The sequence below is a fragment of the Cebus imitator genome, unplaced genomic scaffold (assembly GCF_001604975.1).
Source record: "Cebus imitator isolate Cc_AM_T3 unplaced genomic scaffold, Cebus_imitator-1.0 Scaffold256, whole genome shotgun sequence".
NCBI lineage: Eukaryota > Metazoa > Chordata > Mammalia > Primates > Cebidae > Cebus > Cebus imitator.
The window spans coordinates 799,509-818,558 of NW_016107571.1; the positions used below are offsets into that span (position 1 = coordinate 799,509).

Consider the following 19,050-nt stretch of genomic DNA (forward strand, 5'->3'; position numbering starts at 1 on the left):
TGTGTTGCCTGGAGGTATGGCAGGCATTTGGGTGTAATGCGCTAGCCAAGTGGGCGATGAGTAGCTAGAGGCCCTAGGGCCAGAGAAGAGACTGGCCCAGTGGGGCTCTGGGGTCTTGGAGTGGAGAGCTGCCCAGGCCCTTCTATCTCTGACCTCCCGGTCCCCCACCCCCACTCACCCTGTCGCCAGCATGGGGCAGTGGTTGATGTTGTCACTGGTTAACCTGGGTCAACTGTATTTCGTGGGGTGGGGCTCCCCAGGCTACCCACAGCAGCCCAGGGAGTTGGGCGGGAATGCTTTGTGTTAGGTGTTGCCATGGGGATAGCAAGTCTGCGCCCAAGCAGCCACAGGGCTCAGTGGGAGGGGGACAAGGTGGCCCACTGACCCAGTTTACCCCCCCCCACTCTCTGCTGCAGTTGGGGAGTGGGGAACACAGCCATGGTTGTGATTATTGTGGTGTTGAGGTGTAGAGGCTGAGGGGGCAGGGAGATGATTTTTGTGGGTCTCAGGATGCTCTGGACCCTGTAGAAAAGTATGAAAGAGACAACATAGGGTTTCTGTGCGAGGCAGTGCAGAGTCTGGTGGAAGGGAGTAGGAGCCTGGTTTGGGCAGGGAAAGGCGCAGGAACATTAAGAGGTGTGCCCTGCATCTACCACGGAAGGTTTTGGGAAAGGATGCAAAGAGAACTTCTGCAAATTTCACCCTTGATCCCTGAAGGAGGGACCGGCCCACAGGTGACATACCTGGCTCAGCACCCTTATGCCAGTTGGAGAGGAGAGCCTTTCCTGGAGGGTGATGCAGAAATATGCAGGCTAAATTTCAGCCCTGGCTCCTGTGGAGGGCCTTCTCCACGCACCTGCACGGGTCTGTGACTGGGCCCCCCACCCCAGGCTGAGTCCTGACCAGTGTCCCTCTCCACAGATGGCGTGCACAGCGTGACGGCCCAGTGCGCCCTGCGTGTGACCATCATCACGGATGAGATGCTCACCCACAGCATCACGCTGCGCCTGGAGGACATGTCACCCGAGCGCTTCCTGTCACCACTGCTGGGCCTCTTCATCCAGGCGGTGGCCGCCACGCTGGCCACACCACCGGACCACGTGGTGGTCTTCAACGTGCAGCGGGACACCGACGCCCCCGGCGGCCACATCCTCAACGTGAGCCTGTCGGTGGGCCAGCCGCCAGGGCCTGGGGGCGGGCCGCCCTTCCTGCCCTCCGAGGACCTGCAGGAGCGCCTGTACCTCAACCGCAGCCTGCTGACGGCCATCTCGGCGCAGCGCGTGCTGCCCTTCGACGACAACATCTGCCTGCGTGAGCCCTGCGAGAACTACATGCGCTGCGTGTCGGTGCTGCGCTTCGACTCCTCCGCGCCCTTCATTGCCTCCTCCTCCGTGCTCTTCCGGCCCATCCACCCCGTCGGGGGGCTGCGCTGCCGCTGCCCGCCCGGCTTCACGGGTGACTACTGCGAGACCGAGGTGGACCTCTGCTACTCGCGGCCCTGCGGCCCCCACGGGCGCTGCCGCAGCCGCGAGGGAGGCTACACCTGCCTCTGTCGTGATGGTTACACGGGTAAGCCAAGGGAGGGGACCCATGGGGCAGCCTCAGAAGGCTGACTCATTCTCTTCCCCAGTGAGGTGCAGTGACACTGGGCGATCATAAATCCCACCCACTCCCTGACAGCAGCCCACTGAGGAAGGCAGTGCAAGGAGTGCTTCTCCCTGCTGTGTACAGGACGTACAGGTAGTGTCACTGCGGACAGAGCTGTGTCCAGAGCCAGTCAGCCTGGCTTCGGGTCTCAGCTTTGCCACTATTAGAAGCTGTGTGACCTTGAACAAGTTACTTAACCTCTCTGGCCCTAAGTAATTTGAAATGGAGGTAATGAATGTACTTGGGTCATAAGTTAGTTGTGAGGATTAATGTAATTAATTTGATACTTGGAAAGAGCTGGTTCGTGGAAGGTGTTGGCTTTAAGGGAACACTGAGATTGGGTGACTTGCTCCTGGTCTCATGTCACAGCTGGTTTCGAGGTGAGGCTGGGGCTAGAACCTGGCCTCCCCATGGCTAAGCCAGTTCCCTTTCTGAGCTGCAGCAAATGCTTTTCTCCCCAGGCATTAAGGGGAAGACTTAGAAGGGCTGAGGGAACTGGAGGGGGTTGGGTTCTGAGATGGGGTGCTCCAGAAGATCACTACATCTGGGTGGACCTGGGCAGGATGGCTCCACCTCTGCCCAGGTGTGGGTATAAGAGGGCCCTGGCTAGATGGCTTCCCTGTTGGCCTGTCAGCTGAAGTCTATGCTCACTGCCTCTGCTCTGTGCTCCTGACCCCTCCCTTCAGGCTCCTGCTTCTTCTCAGGATACTCCTTCCTCCTCTTCCCTATGGGCCCTTCCTTCCTAGATGCTGAGGCCCTGCTCCCTGTCCTCCAGGGTCATGCCCACTGGCTCTGCCAGCGGCCATAGGCAGGCCCCACTCCCTTCCCCGCTGCATCTTCCTGCCCAGAACTTGCCAGACTTGACTTCTCTCTGCCGCTGCTAGGGGTGGGGGGAAGGGGAGGGGCGGGCTTGGGGGAGGGGAGAGGAGTCTTTGTCCAGGAGGATGGTGGGGTGGTTGGGGGGGGTTAGAGTAGGCGAACAACAGTTTCCATGGAAACAAGGGCCAGTCACTAGGCACAGGAGCTGAGAACCTATCTCTAGAATCTGGGAATGGGGAGGGAGAGAAAGGGGTGGTTCCCATCTGATGTTGGAGTTTTCAGCTCCACTGTCGAATCCTTGTCTGCTCCCAGGGCTCAGTTTCCCACTCTCAGCATCTCCCGGGTGCAGAGAGGTCCTCAGTCTGGACCCCAGGGCTCAAGGTGGGAGTCCTCTGTCCCATTCCTGGGGACTCCCCAGCTTCTCTTTCCTACTCCCCCATAACCCAGACAAATCTAAGTGGAAGCCTGGTCCCATCCCCAGGGAGGAAAACTGATCTCAGTGCAGGAGAGGGACAAAAGCACCAGTGGGAGGGAGGGAGGGAAGAAGGAGGGAGAAAGGTGGGAGGAGGGAGGAGGGTGGCTCCCAGCCCTCTCACCGTCCTGCAGGCTCATGCATTTACCCTCTTGGGGGCCAGGACACCCCAGGCGTGCTTGATGGGTGACACCGAAGGCTCCCAGGATACTGGCCTTACAACCAGGGGCCCCAGCAGGCCTGTGCTTATGAAACCTAAATAGGCATAGGGAAGGGGCTGCGAACTCCGAGGAACTTGCAGGGGAGCCGTGTGTGGAGCTGTGGTGGGAGTGGCTCAGTGAGCCAAACAGGGTGCCCAGGAAGGGCTGGGGACTGTAGGTCCCAGAGAATATGGCACCAAGAGGAAGTAGGGATGCCTGGGAAGTTTGGGGAGTATGACGAGGGTCATGGGAGGCCATGGGAGCTATCACTGGGTTCGGGGGTCTCAGTTCCACTCCTGTCCTCAGGTCCTTGGTACTCACCGGCCTTTCCTCTTGTCCAGGTGAGCACTGTGAGGTGAGTGCTCGCTCAGGCCGTTGCACCCCGGGTGTCTGCAAGAATGGGGGCACCTGTGTCAATCTGCTGGTGGGCGGTTTCAAGTGCGATTGCCCATCTGGAGACTTCGAGAAGCCCTACTGCCAGGTGACCACGCGCAGCTTCCCCGCCCGCTCCTTCATCACCTTTCGTGGCCTGCGCCAGCGTTTCCACTTCACCCTGGCCCTCTCGTGAGTGACCGGGCGCTGGGGGTGGGGATCGGGCCTGGTGGGCGTCTGAGGAGCCTCCTGTTCTGTGAGTGAAGTGAGAGGTCACGCAGTGAAAGAGCGTGGAGCAGGCTGCTGGCAGAGCCAGGTCTGCTCTTGGAGTTGCCTGTGGTTCTGCCCACAGATCTCCTTCCCCTGTGCTGGTTAGGTGGCTGGGGTGCTGGCACTCAGGTGGATGCTCCATTCCCTGCCCCCATCCCCGACTCCTGTTCAGGTTTGCCACAAAAGAGCGCGAAGGGTTGCTGTTGTACAATGGGCGTTTCAATGAGAAGCATGACTTTGTGGCCCTTGAGGTGATCCAGGAGCAGGTCCAGCTCACCTTCTCTGCAGGTGATTGCAGTTGTCCCCCGGCCATGCCTATCTTCCAAAGGCCCCAAGTCTCCCAGCCCTTGACCCCAAGCCACATACTCTCTCAGCCAAAGCTGGGCCCAGCCTCAGCCATTGGCACCCCCAACACCATCATTCCCAGTGCTCATCTGGCGTCCCAACTCACCTAGTCCTTTCCCCAGGGGAGTCAACCACCACCGTGTCCCCATTCATACCTGGAGGGGTCAGTGACGGCCAGTGGCACACGGTGCAGCTGAAATACTACAATAAGGTGGGTGCGGAGGGCAAGAGGGTGGGGGTTCTATTCTTGGCTCAGGTGCTTGCCCAGCCCTGAGTGGCCCTGCCTCCAGGCTTGGGTGGGCTGGTCAGGGCATTTCTGGCTGAGAGGAAGGGAGTGGCTGGGAAGGTGCCACCTTGCTGGGCATTCCCGCCTCAGCTCCTCAGGGAGCTCCATGCTCACTGTTCCCCTAGGCGGGTGCAGACTCAGACACTGAGGAAGGTAGTTATGTGTATAAACCACATGAACACACGTGTGTATGTGCGTGCGTGTACATGTGTCTGGGTGTGTGGGTACACAGAGGTGCCCAGTGTGTGCTGGCCATGAACCTAGTGGGCCCCCTGCCCAGCGTCTCCCTTCTCTGCTCTTTTTGTCCACAGCCACTGTTGGGTCAGACAGGGCTCCCGCAGGGCCCATCTGAGCAGAAGGTGGCCGTGGTGACCGTGGATGGCTGTGACACAGGGGTGGCCCTGCGCTTTGGATCTGTGCTGGGCAACTACTCCTGTGCTGCCCAGGGCACCCAGGGTGGCAGCAAGAAGTGAGCAGGGGAAAGGGCCAGGGATGGGGTGAAGCGAGGGCAGGGCCAGGCAGGGAGGGAAGGTGGAAAGGGTAGGCTTTTGGGGGCTCCCTCCCTTTACCTCCCTTAGCCCCTGTTCAGCCCTGGGGGTGGGGGTCGAGTTGAGGGAATCAGAGCTAGACCCTGTGGGGCAGTCTGGGGAGGGGTGGGGTGTTCAAGAGCAGTTCCAGGTGGGGGTGACCCCTTTCCTGAGCGCTGCTCTGCAGGACCCCTTGGACACTTGCTAGGTCCTTCCTGTCTTTGGCCTGGTGACAGGGTGAGTGGAGGAACGGAAGCTCCCAGCCCACCCTTTTGCTGCCACTGTCTTTGCTCCCCCAGGTCTCTGGATCTGACGGGTCCTCTGCTGCTAGGTGGGGTGCCTGACCTGCCCGAGAGCTTCCCAGTCCGAATGCGGCACTTTGTGGGCTGCATGCGGAACCTCCAGGTGGACAGCCGGCACATAGACATGGCTGACTTCATTGCCAACAATGGCACTGTGCCTGGTATGGGGGCCCAGGGTGGAGCCAGGCTGGGATCCCAGTGCCGAGAGGAGGGGCCATGCCTGGTGTGAGAATGCTGGAATGGAGGGTCTCAGAGGCCTCTCTAGCCACTGCCACAGGCTTCCTCTTGAGAACCCCACAGGCTTCCTCTTGAGGTCCCCAGTTCGGGACCACTGAGCCACCTTCTTTCCATTCCAGGCTGCCCTGCCAAGAAGAACGTGTGTGACAGCAACACTTGCCACAATGGGGGCACCTGTGTGAACCAGTGGGATGCGTTCAGCTGCGAGTGCCCCCTGGGCTTCGGGGGCAAGAGCTGCGCTCAGGGTAGGAGGCTGTCAGAGGCCGAGGCCTGGGTGCCATCAACAATCTGGGAACTGGCAGGGTGGGGGCAGGCACTGGGCAGGGCTCTGCTGAGCCGGGCTGTGGGTGGAAAAGCGTGTCTGGGCAGAGCCCTGAGAGGGCAGCAATGGAGACAAAGGGGCCAGTCAGAGGCAGGCCTGGGCACAGCGTGGGGCTGGCCCAGGGCAGGTACGTACTCTGGAGGGCGGGGCTGATGAGGGGAGTGGGTGCTGCCTCCGTGCAGTCACCTCCGCTAAGCATCACATCCCCAGGGCCCTCTGTGGCTCCGCCCATCACAGGCTGCCTTTTTCTGCCTCCCCAGAAATGGCCAATCCACAGCACTTCCTGGGCAGCAGCCTGGTGGCCTGGCATGGCCTCTCCCTGCCCATCTCCCAGCCCTGGCATCTCAGCCTCATGTTCCGCACGCGCCAGGCCGATGGTGTCCTGCTGCAGGCCGTCACCAGGGGGCGCAGCACCATCACCCTACAGGTGATGCAGGGAGGGGTGGGCCGGCCCAGGCCTGCTAGCCTCTGGCGGCTGGACAGAAATGGCTGGGCAGGTCCTGGGCAGAGGTGGGGACATACAGAGGCCGCTGGATTCGTTGGGTCAGTGCTGCCACCTGTTGGGCCTGAGGGAAATAAATACGCTTTCCTCTCGGCCTCAGTGGGGCAGCAGCATGGGTTTGGTGGTCCAGAAAGGGGAACTGTGGGCTGGAGAAGAGTGATTATGGCCGTCTGCTGACCCTGCTTTCTTTCCTCCTGGTGTCAGCTGTGGGAGGGCCATGTGGTGCTGAGCGTGGAGGGCACAGGGCTCCAGGCCTCCTCTGTCCGTCTGGAGCCAGGCCGGGCCAATGACGGTGACTGGCACCATGCACAGCTGGCACTGGGAGCCAGTGGGGGACCTGGCCATGCCATTCTGTCCTTCGACTATGGGCAGCAGAGAGCAGAGGGCAACCTGGGCCCCCGGCTGCATGGTCTGCACCTGAGCAACATAACAGTGGGCGGAGTACCTGGGCCAGCCGGCGGTGTTGTCCGTGGCTTTCGGGGCTGTTTGCAGGTGAGTGTCCTGCCCTGCCCTCCCCTCCCACTCCCCCACCACCTGCAGCCCCACTCCACTAAGGGCAGCGCTGCTTCTGTCCCTCCCAGGGTGTGCGGGTGAGCGACACGCCGGAGGGGGTTAACAGCCTGGACCCCAGCCGTGGGGAGAGCGTCAACGTGGAGCAAGGCTGCAGCCTCCCTGATCCCTGTGACTCAAACCCGTGTCCTGCCAACAGCTATTGCAGCAACGACTGGGACAGCTTCTCCTGCAGCTGTGATCCAGGTGTGCTAAGGTTCCGAGGCAGTGGGCAGGTTATCGGGTGCCTGGGGCCATGTGCTGGCTGCTGTGTGACCTGGGGCATCGCATCACCCCTCTGAGCCTTAGTCACCTACACAACAAAGCCATAGCCAGCCAATAGGATGCTCAGAGGGGAAGAAACAGATGAAGGTGGGTGTGATGGAAGGTGGCGCCAGGGGAGGGTGGGGAATGAGCCTCTCTGGTCCTTCTGGTGCCAGGTTACTATGGTGACAACTGTACTAATGTGTGTGACCTGAACCCGTGTGAGCACCAGTCCGTGTGTACCCGCAAGCCCAGTGCACCCCATGGCTATACCTGCGAGTGTCCCCCAAATTACCTTGGGCCATACTGTGAGACCAGGTAAGTGGACCAGGGCGTGAGGCAGCAGGTCACAGTGTCTGCTCCTCCTCTCTGGTGTGTCCCTCAGAGCCCTGAAAGCCTGGCTGACCCGCAGCCAGGGTCAGAAGGGCCATGCGGGGCTCACCTAGGTTAGGTGGGAGTGGCAGGGGGAGCTCATGCCTGCCCGGGTCCCTCTCTGCAGGATTGACCAGCCTTGTCCCCGTGGCTGGTGGGGACATCCCACGTGTGGCCCATGCAACTGTGACGTCAGCAAAGGCTTTGACCCAGATTGCAACAAGACCAGCGGCGAGTGCCACTGCAAGGTGACAGCCCCAAGCAAGCCTCCACTGAGGCCACTTGGGCCTCTGTCCACATCTCCGGGCCCTTCGAGGGGAGGCTATAGAGATGGGTCTTCCTGCAGAGCTGAGCACCACGTGCCTTTGCTCTCAAGGGCAGGGTGGTTGGTTGCTTACCTTCATGTGTCAGAGGCACAGGGGACCCTGTGCCGACGTGTAACCCGTGAGCTCTGGGCCTGGTGTGGTGGTGGTTTGTAGTCTATTCTGATTGTGACATCTTGCCAATAGGTTCAACTCCAGAGCACTGCCTGTGTTAATTATTTTGAATACTACTCCTGAGGGGACCTGAGGTTGGGACCCTCTCCAGAGGGGCCACAGCTGGGTATCCTGGGAAGAGCCTGGCCAGTGATGCCTTTCCTCCCTCCTTTCTCAGGAGAACCACTACCGGCCCCCGGGCAGCCCCACCTGCCTCTTGTGTGACTGCTACCCCACAGGCTCTTTGTCCCGAGTCTGTGACCCTGAGGACGGCCAGTGTCCATGCAAGCCAGGCGTCATCGGGCGTCAGTGTGACCGCTGCGACAACCCTTTTGCTGAGGTCACCACCAATGGCTGTGAAGGTGGGGCTCCCAGGATGAGTAGGCAGCCCTCCTCACAGTGTGCCAGGCACCTGCACCCCAGGGAAGCCAGGAAAGGGCTGGTTGCATACCTGAGGAGGCCGAGGGAGGCTGGGGTGCCAAGGCAGGACCGCAGAAGGAGAGCTGCTCCTGGGTGACCATATGCTCTTCCCCGCAGTGAATTACGGCAACTACTCATGAGCGGAGGGAGGGCTGGGGAGCCTGGGCAGGACTGCAGAGGGAGGGCTGGGGAGCCTGGGCAGGACTGCAGAGGGAGGGCTGGGGAGCCTGGGCAGGACGGCAGAGGGAGGGCTGGGGAGCCTGGGCAGGACGGCAGAGGGAGGGCTGGGGAGCCTGGGCAGGACTGCAGAGGGAGGGCTGCTCCCCCGTGACCGTGTGCTCTTCTCTGCAGTGAATTACGACAGCTGCCCACGGGCGATAGAGGCTGGGATCTGGTGGCCCCGTACCCGCTTCGGGCTGCCCGCTGCTGCTCCCTGCCCCAAAGGCTCCTTTGGTAGGTGTTGGAGGCCCCAATGTGATATTGAGGACATGGCCTCTGCCAGCAGTGGGATGAGGGCAGGAAGTTCCTGGCTGAAGATCCAGGGACCCCACTTTCTGGCCTCCAGGTCCTGGGATTTCATTTCCTGTCTTCCTTGGCTCACGGTCCCCTCCCCAATGTTGCCCAGGCGTGCCTACATTTTGGACTTTTTTTTTTAATTTTCAGACGAATTCTCACACTGTCACTCAGGCTGGTGTGCAGTGGCACAATCTTGGCTCACTGCAACCTCTGTCTCCTGGGTTCAAGCAATTCTCCTGCCTCAGCCTTCTGAGTAGCTAGCATTATAGGCACCCACAACACCCAGCATTTTTTTTTTTTTTTTTGCATTTTTAGTAGAAACGGTTTCACTATGTTGGCCAGGCTGGTCCCAAACTCCTGACCTCGTGATCGGCCCGCCTCAGCCGCCCAAAGTGCTGGGATTACAGGTGTGAGCCACTGCGCCTGGCCACATCTTGGACTCTTAACAAAAATGCTGAAAAACCTGCACTGTGCTCGGCATAGGACCGTGCTAGAGATTCAAAGATGAATCATGCAGGGTTCCTGTCATTTGCTCAACACCGAGTCCTGGAGTTACGCCACCACAAAGGCAGACAGTCTAGGGAGTAGGGGGTGTTGGCCGCTGATCCAGGAGACCCAGCCCAGGATGGGGGCTGGAACTGGTCCTGGACTGGCGATGAGCAGGTTCATAGGCAGGGCGTGGCCAAGAACACAAAGTCGTGGCTGGAGACAGGCAGTGATGGGAGCTCAAGGAGATCGTATGCCCTATTCCCCCAGAGCCCCTGTGTGGACCGATCTTGCAGAGGTTTTTTGGCTCTAGTGTTCTATATACCTATCTTCCTGTTTCACCAGGGCCCTTGTTTGCTCATCATTGTCCCTGGCCCATGAGGTGCTGGCCTCCAGCAGAACCTCTCAGCCATTCTCAGGGGCTTCCTGTGTGTCTCCCTGAGGCAGCCCTCTTGGCTTCCTTCCCCCAGGGACTGCTGTGCGCCACTGTGACGAGCACAGGGGGTGGCTCCCCCCAAGCCTCTTCAACTGCACATCCGTCACCTTCTCAGAGCTGAAGGGCTTCGTAAGTGAACCCCCTCATCGCCACCTTTTCCCTCTCCTTTGCCCTGAGTCTCACTTGCCCCCACTCCCATCTTTGAGAAAGGAGATTCTGGAATTCCAGCCCGTGTGTTCCTAGGCTCCCAGCTAGAGAGGCCATCCTTCCCCTCTCCTGAGGTTCTTTTGCTCCAGAGTTCTGCCCTCACTCCACTTTCTCCCATCTAGGCTGAGCGGCTGCAACGGAATGAGTCAGGTCTGGATTCAGGGCGCTCCCAGCGGCTGGCCCTGCTCCTGCGCAATGCCACGCAGCACACTGCTGGCTACTTTGGTAGCGATGTCAAGGTGGCCTACCAGCTGGCCACGCGACTGCTGGCCCACGAGAGCACCCAGCGAGGCTTCGGGCTGTCCGCCACGCAGGACGTGCACTTCACTGAGGTGGGGCTTAGAGGATGCAGGGCTGGCTGGTTAGATGGGGTCATGGTAAGCGAGCCTGCTCCTGGCAACCTGGTGGCCAGAGGGGGCCCTCCCACCCACCTATGGGGAGCTGGCTGCTGGCAAGAGGCTTCCATGAAATCCTGTGAGCCCTGGCCCGGCCCCTCTTCCCAACCCTTCTCATTATAAGGTGTGTGTGTCTGACCCAGAGCGGAGGCCAGTCTGTGGTACCACAGGCTGGGAGGAAGCAGTATCTCAGGACATCTGTGTGGGTCCAGGCACAGGGCTGGGAAGTTCTTATGTAGAGAATGAGGAGGAGGGCTTAGGGGCAGAGCATCCGGTGACCTGAGTGGGCAGTGCGATCCAGGAGCATTTCGGGGGGAGGCAATGGTGAGCGCGGAGGGAGGGGCCTGGTGGAGAGCGGGGAATGGCCCAGGCACAGGCCAGGACTCCCTGGTGGATGTCAGGTGTGGGCCGTGAGCACACCCACTGTGACCTTGCCCACCCCAGAATCTGCTGCGGGTGGGCAGCGCCCTCCTGGACGCAGCCAACAAGCGGCACTGGGAGCTGATCCAGCAGACAGAGGGTGGCACCGCCTGGCTGCTCCAGCACTATGAGGCGTACGCCAGCGCCCTGGCCCAGAACATGCGGCACACCTACCTAAGCCCCTTCACCATCGTCACGCCCAACATTGGTGAGGCTGGTGCCTGGGTTGGGAAGGGGTGTGTGGAGGGAGTCCCCCCCGAGGGCGGCCATGCTGGGGGCCTGCTTGCCTCCCAGGTCCAATCGGTGACCATCCCCTTCCCTAGTCATCTCCGTAGTACGCTTGGACAAGGGGAACTTTGCCGGGGCCAAGCTGCCCCGCTACGAGGCGCTGCGTGGGGAGCGACCCCCAGACCTTGAGACAACGGTCATTCTGCCTGAGTCTGTCTTCAGAGGTCAGTGGTGACCACGGATTGGGATGGGAGCTGGATCTTGGTGTCTATGGAAACTCCACCAAAGGCAGGGCCCAGCTAAGTGTGACAGTGTCCCCTCCCAGAGACGCCCCCCATGGTCAGGCCCGCGGGCCCTGGAGAGGCCCAGGAGTCAGAGGAGCTGGCACGGCGGCAGCGACGGCACCCGGAGCTGAGCCAGGGTGAAGCTGTGGCCAGTGTCATCATCTACCGCACCCTGGCCGGGCTACTGCCCCATAACTATGACCCCGACAAGCGCAGCCTGAGGTCAGCAACCAGGGGACAGGGGTGGGTTGGGGTTTGGGTCGGGCAGTGAGTGCTGAGGCAGGAGGGTGTCGAGGGTGTCTCCCCAGTCATGTGACTGCTGTGGTGAATGTGCACCTGCCTGCCCCACATCAGGGTCCCCAAACGCCCGATCATCAACACACCCGTGGTGAGCATCAGCGTCCATGACGATGAGGAGCTTCTGCCCCGGGCCCTGGACAAGCCCGTCACGGTGCAGTTCCGCCTGCTGGAGACAGAGGAGCGAACCAAACCCATCTGTGTCTTCTGGAACCATTCAATCCTGTGAGCCTGCGCTGCCCTCACCCCCAAGGCTTTGGGCCAAAAGCCCAGGTCCCTGGATGCCCCACCCTCCTTGTCTCCCTGACCCTGACTTCCTCACACAGGGTCAGTGGCACAGGTGGCTGGTCGGCCAGAGGCTGTGAAGTCGTCTTCCGCAATGAGAGCCATGTCAGCTGCCAGTGCAACCATATGACGAGCTTCGCTGTGCTCATGGATGTGTCCCGGCGGGAGGTGGGGCCCACAGGGGCAGCTGCAGACCTGTGGGTGGGCACCCAGGGCATGGGGCTGGGTGCTCAGGCCCTGTCCTTCCTAATTCCCTGGCCCCCTGCCACCCACTCTGCAGAATGGGGAGATCCTGCCACTGAAGACACTGACATATGTGGCTCTAGGTATCACCTTGGCCGCCCTTTTGCTCACCTTCTTCTTCCTCACTCTCCTGCGTGTCCTGCGCTCCAACCAACACGGCATCCGGCGGAACCTGACAGCTGCCCTGGGCCTGGCGCAGCTGGTCTTCCTCCTGGGAATCAACCAGGCCGACCTCCCTGTAAGATGCTCCTACTGCCCAGAGACTGTCCCCTCCTTCTCAGGCGCCCTCCTCAGCCCCCACTGGCAATCCCTGCTCCTGCACCATAAGCTCTGATAAGGTGCCTAGCGCAGTGCCTGGCCCAGGGTTTCCTCTTCTCCAGCTCCCCGGGAATCCCCCAGCATCCTACAGGCACCGGCCTTTGGCCCAGGCTTCCCACAAAGCAGTTCCCAATACCCAGGCCCTCCTCCCTGCCTGACCCGATGCAGAGCTTGTGCTCTGGGTGGGCCCCAGTCACTGACCCGGCCTGGCCTGGACCCTCAGTTTGCCTGCACAGTCATCGCCATCCTGCTGCACTTCCTGTACCTCTGCACCTTTTCCTGGGCTCTGCTGGAGGCCTTGCACCTGTACCGGGCACTCACTGAGGTGCGCGACGTCAACGCAGGCCCCATGCGCTTCTACTACATGCTGGGCTGGGGCGTGCCCGCCTTCATCACAGGTACCCCCACCCATTCCCGGCCTTGGGGTCCCACATCTCTAGGCCCCAGGTCCACCTTCGTGCCATGTTCTCCCACCCACATACAGGCCCTGAGGCCCCAGCCACATGCCTCAGGCTAGCTTATTCACAGGTGTCCCTCTAGTTTAACCCAGACTCTGAGGCCACCACCCAGCAGTCGCTCCCCTATCCAGGGGCTTATAGTGGGCGGAACCCTTTTCCAGGCTTCATGCCCAGCCCTGTGAGCCCACCTGCCTGCAGCCCTACTTCCCAGGCCCCTCACCGCCCCTCCCCTGCTGCCATCTGTTTCCATGCTCCAGGGCTGGCCGTGGGCCTGGACCCTGAGGGCTATGGGAACCCTGACTTCTGCTGGCTCTCCATCTATGACACGCTCATCTGGAGCTTTGCTGGCCCAGTGGCCTTTGCCGTCTCGGTGAGTGCTAGCAGGTGGTTTGGGTGTCACCCGTGGCCTTCCGTTGCTGTCCTCCTGCTACTGAGGCCGTGTGTCCTCAGGACTCCCTTTAGGGACAGCTGAGGCCATGGGGCCCTGTGGGCTGGGTGGAAGCCGTCTGTCCCCACTGAGGACCCCACACCCTCTGCCCCTGCCTAGATGAGTGTTTTCCTGTACATCCTGGCGGCCCGGGCCTCCTGTGCTGCCCAGCGGCAGGGCTTTGAGAAGAAAGGTCCTGTGTGAGTATAGAGTTGGGGTGCCTGGACTATGGGTGGGCACCAGCATGGGAGCCTCATGGCCGGACTCATGGCCTGTCCCTCACCCAGCTCAGGGCTGCAGCCCTCTTTCGCCGTCCTCCTGCTGCTGAGTGCCGCGTGGCTGCTGGCACTGCTCTCTGTCAACAGCGACACCCTCCTCTTCCACTACCTCTTTGCTGCCTGCAATTGCATCCAGGTACCTGGCCCAGCCTGTGGAGAGGGGAGGCACCTGGGCTGTGGGTGGTGGAATACGCACAGATGTTGCTGCCTCTTGCCTGCCAGGGCCCCTTCATCTTCCTCTCCTACGTGGTGCTCAGCAAGGAGGTCCGGAAAGCACTGAAGCTTGCCTGCAGCCGCAAGCCCAGCCCTGACCCTGCTCTGACCACCAAGTCCACCCTGACCTCGGTGAGGGAGCCATGGGTCCTAGGCAGGTGGCAAAGGGAGGAGGAGATAGGAGCCCCCCTTGAGGCTGCACTTTTGGCCCCTCTCCCCTTTCCCTTTTCTCCATATCCATCCCTTTCTGAAAGGTGGAAGGGGAGGTGAAATGGTTTGTTTGGCCTGGGGAGGAGATGCTGGAAAGGATGTGTAGGATTTTGACTTGAAAGATGGGGCTGAGACAGATAATCAGGTAATGAGTACCTTGTCCCTACGAATCTCTCATGAACGTTAGTAAATTTTCTGTCTTCCAAGATGCTCTCAGGAGACAGTTTCTGGTCCCATCTTTTACAGAGCCATTATATAGTGAGTCCGGGGGTCCCTGGGGGTGTGCAGGGGTGGCACAGCTGTATTGGAACTATGACCATTGCCAGGCCTCAATATGGGGGCAGCAGAGAAGTGGGCCCCCCTCTTTCAGCCCTGAGCATGGAACTTAGAGCAAGCTCCCTCCACCCTCCTACTTCCCAGCCTGGGGCCCACCATTCCACTCCCCCACTTACTGACCCCTCTTTTCCCTGCCTAGTCCTACAACTGCCCCAGCCCCTATGCAGATGGACGGCTGTACCAGCCCTATGGAGACTCGGCCGGCTCTCTGCACAGCGCCAGCCGCTCAGGCAAGAGTCAGCCCAGCTACATCCCCTTCTTGCTGAGGTGAATCCCGGGAGATGGGAGGGTGGAGGAGGGGAGGAGGGACCCATGCATGCTGGACCCAGGCCAGCCAGCCATTGAGAGTTGCGGTGCACACACTGTGGTTGACATGGGGCCAGCTTGGATTAGAAGCTGTAAGGGACCCAAAGCAGGAACCAGGATTCCAGGGGAGAGGAGAGACTGGGACCCTGGGCAAGGGGCCAGGCTGACCCCTGCAGCATTGTCTTGTCTTCCTAGGGAGGAGTCCACACTGAACCCTGGCCAAGGGCCCCCTGGCCTGGGGGATCCAGGTGGCCTGTTCCTGGAAGGTCAAGACCAGCAGCATGGTGAGGACCGAAGGCTCTGGCTGCCCAGCAGGGCAGCTGGCTGGCTTTTACTGAAGGTGGGTGGAGGTGGCTGGATTGGCTGTGATCTCTCTCTGTCCTCCTAGATCCTGACACGGACTCCGATAGTGACCTGTCCTTAGAAGATGACCAGAGCGGCTCTTATGCCTCTACCCACTCATCAGACAGCGAGGAAGAAGAAGAGGAGGAGGAAGAGGAGGCCACCTTCCCTGGAGAGCAGGGCTGGGATAGCCTGCTGGGGCCGGGAGCCGAGAGATTACCTCTGCACAGTACTCCCAAGGGTGGGCCAGCATGGGGCTGTGGCCTTTGGGGCCAGTGGGAGGAAGTGGGCCTGAGGTTCTTTTGAAGCAAGATTGGGGTGGTGGCCTCCTGGCTGTCTCCCCTCTGTGGGCCTCATCTACTTCCTTTCCCCACCAGATGGGGGCCCAGGGGCTGGGAAAGCCCCCTGGCCAGGAGACTTTGGGACCACAGCAAAGGAGAGTAGTGGCAATGGAGCCCCTGAGGAGCGGCTGCGGGAGAATGGAGATGCCCTGTCTCAGGGTTCCCTAGGCCCCCTTCCAGGCTCTTCTGTCCAGCCCCACAAAGGTGAGTGCGGCACCCCCAGCTGCCATGCTTGCCCCGTCAGCAGCCTCACTCCTCACATTCCCCTGTGGCTGCACCTCACAGCCCTGCCCCGGCCCGCAGGCATCCTTAAGAAGAAGTGTCTGCCCACCATCAGTGAGAAGAGCAGCCTCCTGCGGCTCCCCCTGGAGCAGTGCACAGGGTCTTCCCGGGGCTCCTCTGCCAGTGAGGGCAGCCGGGGTGGCCTCCCTCCCCGCCCACCGCCCCGGCAGAGCCTCCAGGAGCAGCTGAACGGGGTCATGCCCATCGCCATGAGCATCAAGGCAGGCACAGTGGATGAGGACTCGTCAGGCTCCGAGTGAGTGTGGCCGGGTGGGTGGGATGCGGTGCAGCCCCACCGAGGCCCCTGCTGGGCCCAGAGCTGCCTCCGGGCCTCACCGGGCGACTCTGGTTGGCATTCAGAGGACAAATGGGCAGAACTGGCCCAGCTCCCTTACTATGCCGTGCCCACAAACCACGGTGCCTTATGGGGCGGGCCACCCCTCAGGCTCTGCTGGGCTCAGCCTAGGGCAGAGTGCGGGAGGATGGGGAGCTGGGCATGCTTTCCTGTTTCCTTCGTCTGGTGAAAGCTTTCACTCTCTCCTCTGTTCCAACTAACCCTCTGTCTGCCTTTTCTGCCACTTTCCTTTCCTGCCTCTCCAGATTTCTCTTCTTTAACTTCCTGCATTAACCCTGGGCCGTGGTTCCTACGCCCGAGGCTCCCTTCCCTTCCCCAGCCGCACTCATGCCCTGCTCCTGTCTTGTGCTTTATCCTGCCCTGCTCCCCATCGCCTGCCCGCAGCAGCGACGAAACGTCCATCTGAGGAGCCTGGGCCTTGCCGGGAGGGGTACCCACCCCACCTAAGGCCATCTAGTGCCAACTCCCCCCCCACCATTTCCCTCACTGCACTTTGGACCCCTGGGGCCAACATCTCCAAGACAAAGTTTTTCAGAAAAGAGGAAAAAAAGAATTTTAAAAAGGATCTCCACTCTTCATGACTTCAGGGATTCATTTTTTTTATATGCTGGAATTTGACTCCCCTTTCCCTTCCCAAAGAGGATAGGACCTCCCAGGATGCTTCCCAGCCTCTCCTCAGTTTCCCATCTGCTGTGCCTCTGGGAGGAGAGGGACTCTTGGGGGGCCTGCCCCTCATTCGCCATCACCAAAAGGAAAGGACAAAGCCACACGAACCCAGGGTGTCACACCCTTCGGGCTGCACCCGGGCAGGCCTCAGAGTGGTGAGGGGCCAGGGCAAAGGGCACACCTTGCTCTGCCTATGCCACCTCTCCCAGGAACTGGAAAAGCCCTGTCCGGCGAGGGGGCAGAAGGACTCAGCGCCCCCGGACCCCCAAATGCTGCATGAACACATTTTGAGGGGAGCCTGTGCCCCTAGGTGGGGGTCAGGCCACCCCAGCCCCTCTCCTTTTCCTGGACTCTGGCCGTGCGCGGCAGCCCAGGTGTTTGCTCAGTTGCTGACCCAAAAGTGCTTCATTTTTCCTGCCCGCCCCGCACTGGGCAGGCCAGTCGTGTTAAGTTGCGCTTCTTTGCTGTGGTGTGGGTGGGGGCGGGAGGAAGAGTGAACACCTCGCTGGTTCCGCCGCCCTGAGGGTGCTCACCCACAGGTTTCAAGTCTGGGTTCTGGTGTCCACTCACCCACCCCACCCCCCAAAATCAGACAAACACTACTTTGTCTGACCTGCTGTGGCCTCTGAGACATGTTCTATTTTTAACCCCTTCTTGGAATTGGCTCTCTTCTTCAAAGGACCAGGTCCTGTTTCTCTTTCTCCCCGACTCCACCCCAGCTCCCTGTGAAGAGAGAGTTAATATATTTGTTTTATTTATTTTCTTTTTGTGTTGGGATGGGTTCGTGTCCAGTCCGGGGGGTCTGATGTGGCCATCACAGGCTGGGTGTTCCCAGCAGCCCTTCCCCTTGCCCCCTTCCCCATCTCCCCACCTCTCCTCCCCTCTCCTCAGTTTTGCTGACTGCTCTTCATCTGAGTCACCATTTATTCCAAGCATGTATTTCAGACTTGTCACTGACTTTCCTTCTGGAGCAGGTCGCTAGAAAGAGGCTGTGGGCAGGAAAGAGAGGCTCCTGTTTCTCATTTGTGAGGCCGGGCTCTGGCTTTTCTGCCTTGGATTCTCCCCCCTGCCCTCTCCCCTCAGCAATTCCTGCAAAGGGTTAAAAATTTAACTGGTTTTTACTACTGATGACTTGACTTAAAAAAATACAAAGATGCTGGATGCTAACTTGATACTAACCATCCGATTGTACAGTTTGGTTGTTGCTGTAAATATGGTAGCGTTTTGTTGTTTTTTCATGCCCCATACTACTGAATAAACTAGTTCTGTGCAGGTACAGCACTGTGACTGTCTGCTTCTGTGTGGCACTCTCTCCTCCCACAGGGAGGAAGTCCTGGTCTCTGGAAGGCAAAAGAGCTGGCAGGGCCCAGAAGGCCCCACTAGGTCAGGGGGCCTCTAACACCACTGGCTGATAAGCCTGTCCCTTGACCTATGTCCACGACATCGCTCCCAAATGGCAGATCATGAACAGAACACAGAGCCCATGGCCCGGCATTTCCAAGGAAGACATGGGTGGGCTGGAAAGCGTCCTTTTCACCAGGACAGAAGGGACTTCCATGGTGGGAGAGGCAGCACAGGGCAGGCAGGCTTCCAGCTCCGCCCCTCAGGGCTGAGCTCTAGACAGGGATGAGTTTTCTGGGGCAGAATTCAAGAGGCAGGGAGGGCTGAGTTGAGAGGCTGGTGGGAATTGAATGGTGCCAAGGGACTCTGCCTCCTAACTACACCGCTTGGGTTCTTTGTTGTTTTTCCCATTGGAAAATGAAGCAGCTACTCATAATGAAGCCAAGTGTGTGCTTTGCAACTTAACTTCTTGTCCTAAGATTTGTTTTTGTATATATATGATATATATTTATAAGTATATATGCTTTTGAAATTTAATAGAGATAGGGGTCTCACTATGTTGATTAGGTTGGTCTTGAATTCCTAGGCTCAAGTGATTCTCCCACCTTGGCTTCCCAAAGTGCGGGAGTCACAGATGTGAGCTACCGCATCCGGCCTAGTTCCAAGTTTTGTGTTTGCCAAAGTTCCATTCAATAAACTAGAAAGACAGCCAGGCACGGTGGCTCACACCTGTAATCCCAGCATTTGAGAGGCTGAGGAGGGCAGATCACCTGAGCTCAGGAGTTCGAGACCTGCCTGGCCAACATGGTGAGACTCCGTCTCTACTAAAAATACAAAAAAATAGCCGAATATGGTGGCTTATGCCTGTAGTCCCAGCTACTCCGGAGGCTGAGACAGGAGAATTGCTTGAACCCGGGAGGTAGAGGTTGCAGTAAGCCAAGATCGAGCCACTGCACTCCAGCCTGGGTGACAGAGCGAGACTCCATCTTAAAAAAAAA

The 19,050-nt window shown here is 59.7% G+C and overlaps 1 protein-coding gene across 3 annotated transcripts in view; it reads left to right on the plus strand.

Annotated features, from left to right (window-relative positions):
* Positions 1–17,989, plus strand: part of CELSR2 (cadherin EGF LAG seven-pass G-type receptor 2) — a 26,408-nt gene extending 8,419 nt beyond the window's left edge. The window contains exons 2-35 of one of the 3 annotated variants that reach the window (XM_017499235.2): positions 922–1,569; positions 3,480–3,702; positions 3,953–4,068; positions 4,248–4,336; positions 4,723–4,880; positions 5,238–5,401; positions 5,597–5,722; positions 6,060–6,226; positions 6,506–6,793; positions 6,883–7,057; positions 7,291–7,432; positions 7,614–7,734; positions 8,141–8,324; positions 8,734–8,835; positions 9,855–9,949; positions 10,150–10,359; positions 10,867–11,050; positions 11,166–11,294; positions 11,396–11,576; positions 11,709–11,876; positions 11,978–12,104; positions 12,217–12,417; positions 12,721–12,895; positions 13,213–13,325; positions 13,503–13,582; positions 13,670–13,796; positions 13,883–14,005; positions 14,291–14,341; positions 14,559–14,686; positions 14,921–15,009; positions 15,114–15,308; positions 15,445–15,612; positions 15,712–15,946; positions 16,291–17,989. In XM_017499235.2, the coding sequence (XP_017354724.1) occupies positions 922–1,569; positions 3,480–3,702; positions 3,953–4,068; positions 4,248–4,336; positions 4,723–4,880; positions 5,238–5,401; positions 5,597–5,722; positions 6,060–6,226; positions 6,506–6,793; positions 6,883–7,057; positions 7,291–7,432; positions 7,614–7,734; positions 8,141–8,324; positions 8,734–8,835; positions 9,855–9,949; positions 10,150–10,359; positions 10,867–11,050; positions 11,166–11,294; positions 11,396–11,576; positions 11,709–11,876; positions 11,978–12,104; positions 12,217–12,417; positions 12,721–12,895; positions 13,213–13,325; positions 13,503–13,582; positions 13,670–13,796; positions 13,883–14,005; positions 14,291–14,341; positions 14,559–14,686; positions 14,921–15,009; positions 15,114–15,308; positions 15,445–15,612; positions 15,712–15,946; positions 16,291–16,318 (5,510 nt within the window). In that variant the 3' untranslated portion in view covers positions 16,319–17,989. The remainder of the gene's footprint in view (positions 1–921; positions 1,570–3,479; positions 3,703–3,952; positions 4,069–4,247; positions 4,337–4,722; positions 4,881–5,237; positions 5,402–5,596; positions 5,723–6,059; positions 6,227–6,505; positions 6,794–6,882; positions 7,058–7,290; positions 7,433–7,613; positions 7,735–8,140; positions 8,325–8,733; positions 8,836–9,854; positions 9,950–10,149; positions 10,360–10,866; positions 11,051–11,165; positions 11,295–11,395; positions 11,577–11,708; positions 11,877–11,977; positions 12,105–12,216; positions 12,418–12,720; positions 12,896–13,212; positions 13,326–13,502; positions 13,583–13,669; positions 13,797–13,882; positions 14,006–14,290; positions 14,342–14,558; positions 14,687–14,920; positions 15,010–15,113; positions 15,309–15,444; positions 15,613–15,711; positions 15,947–16,290) is intronic. The other 2 variants (XM_017499236.2, XM_017499237.2) reach the window with 2 other exon arrangements.
* Positions 17,990–19,050: the final 1,061 nt, after the last annotated feature.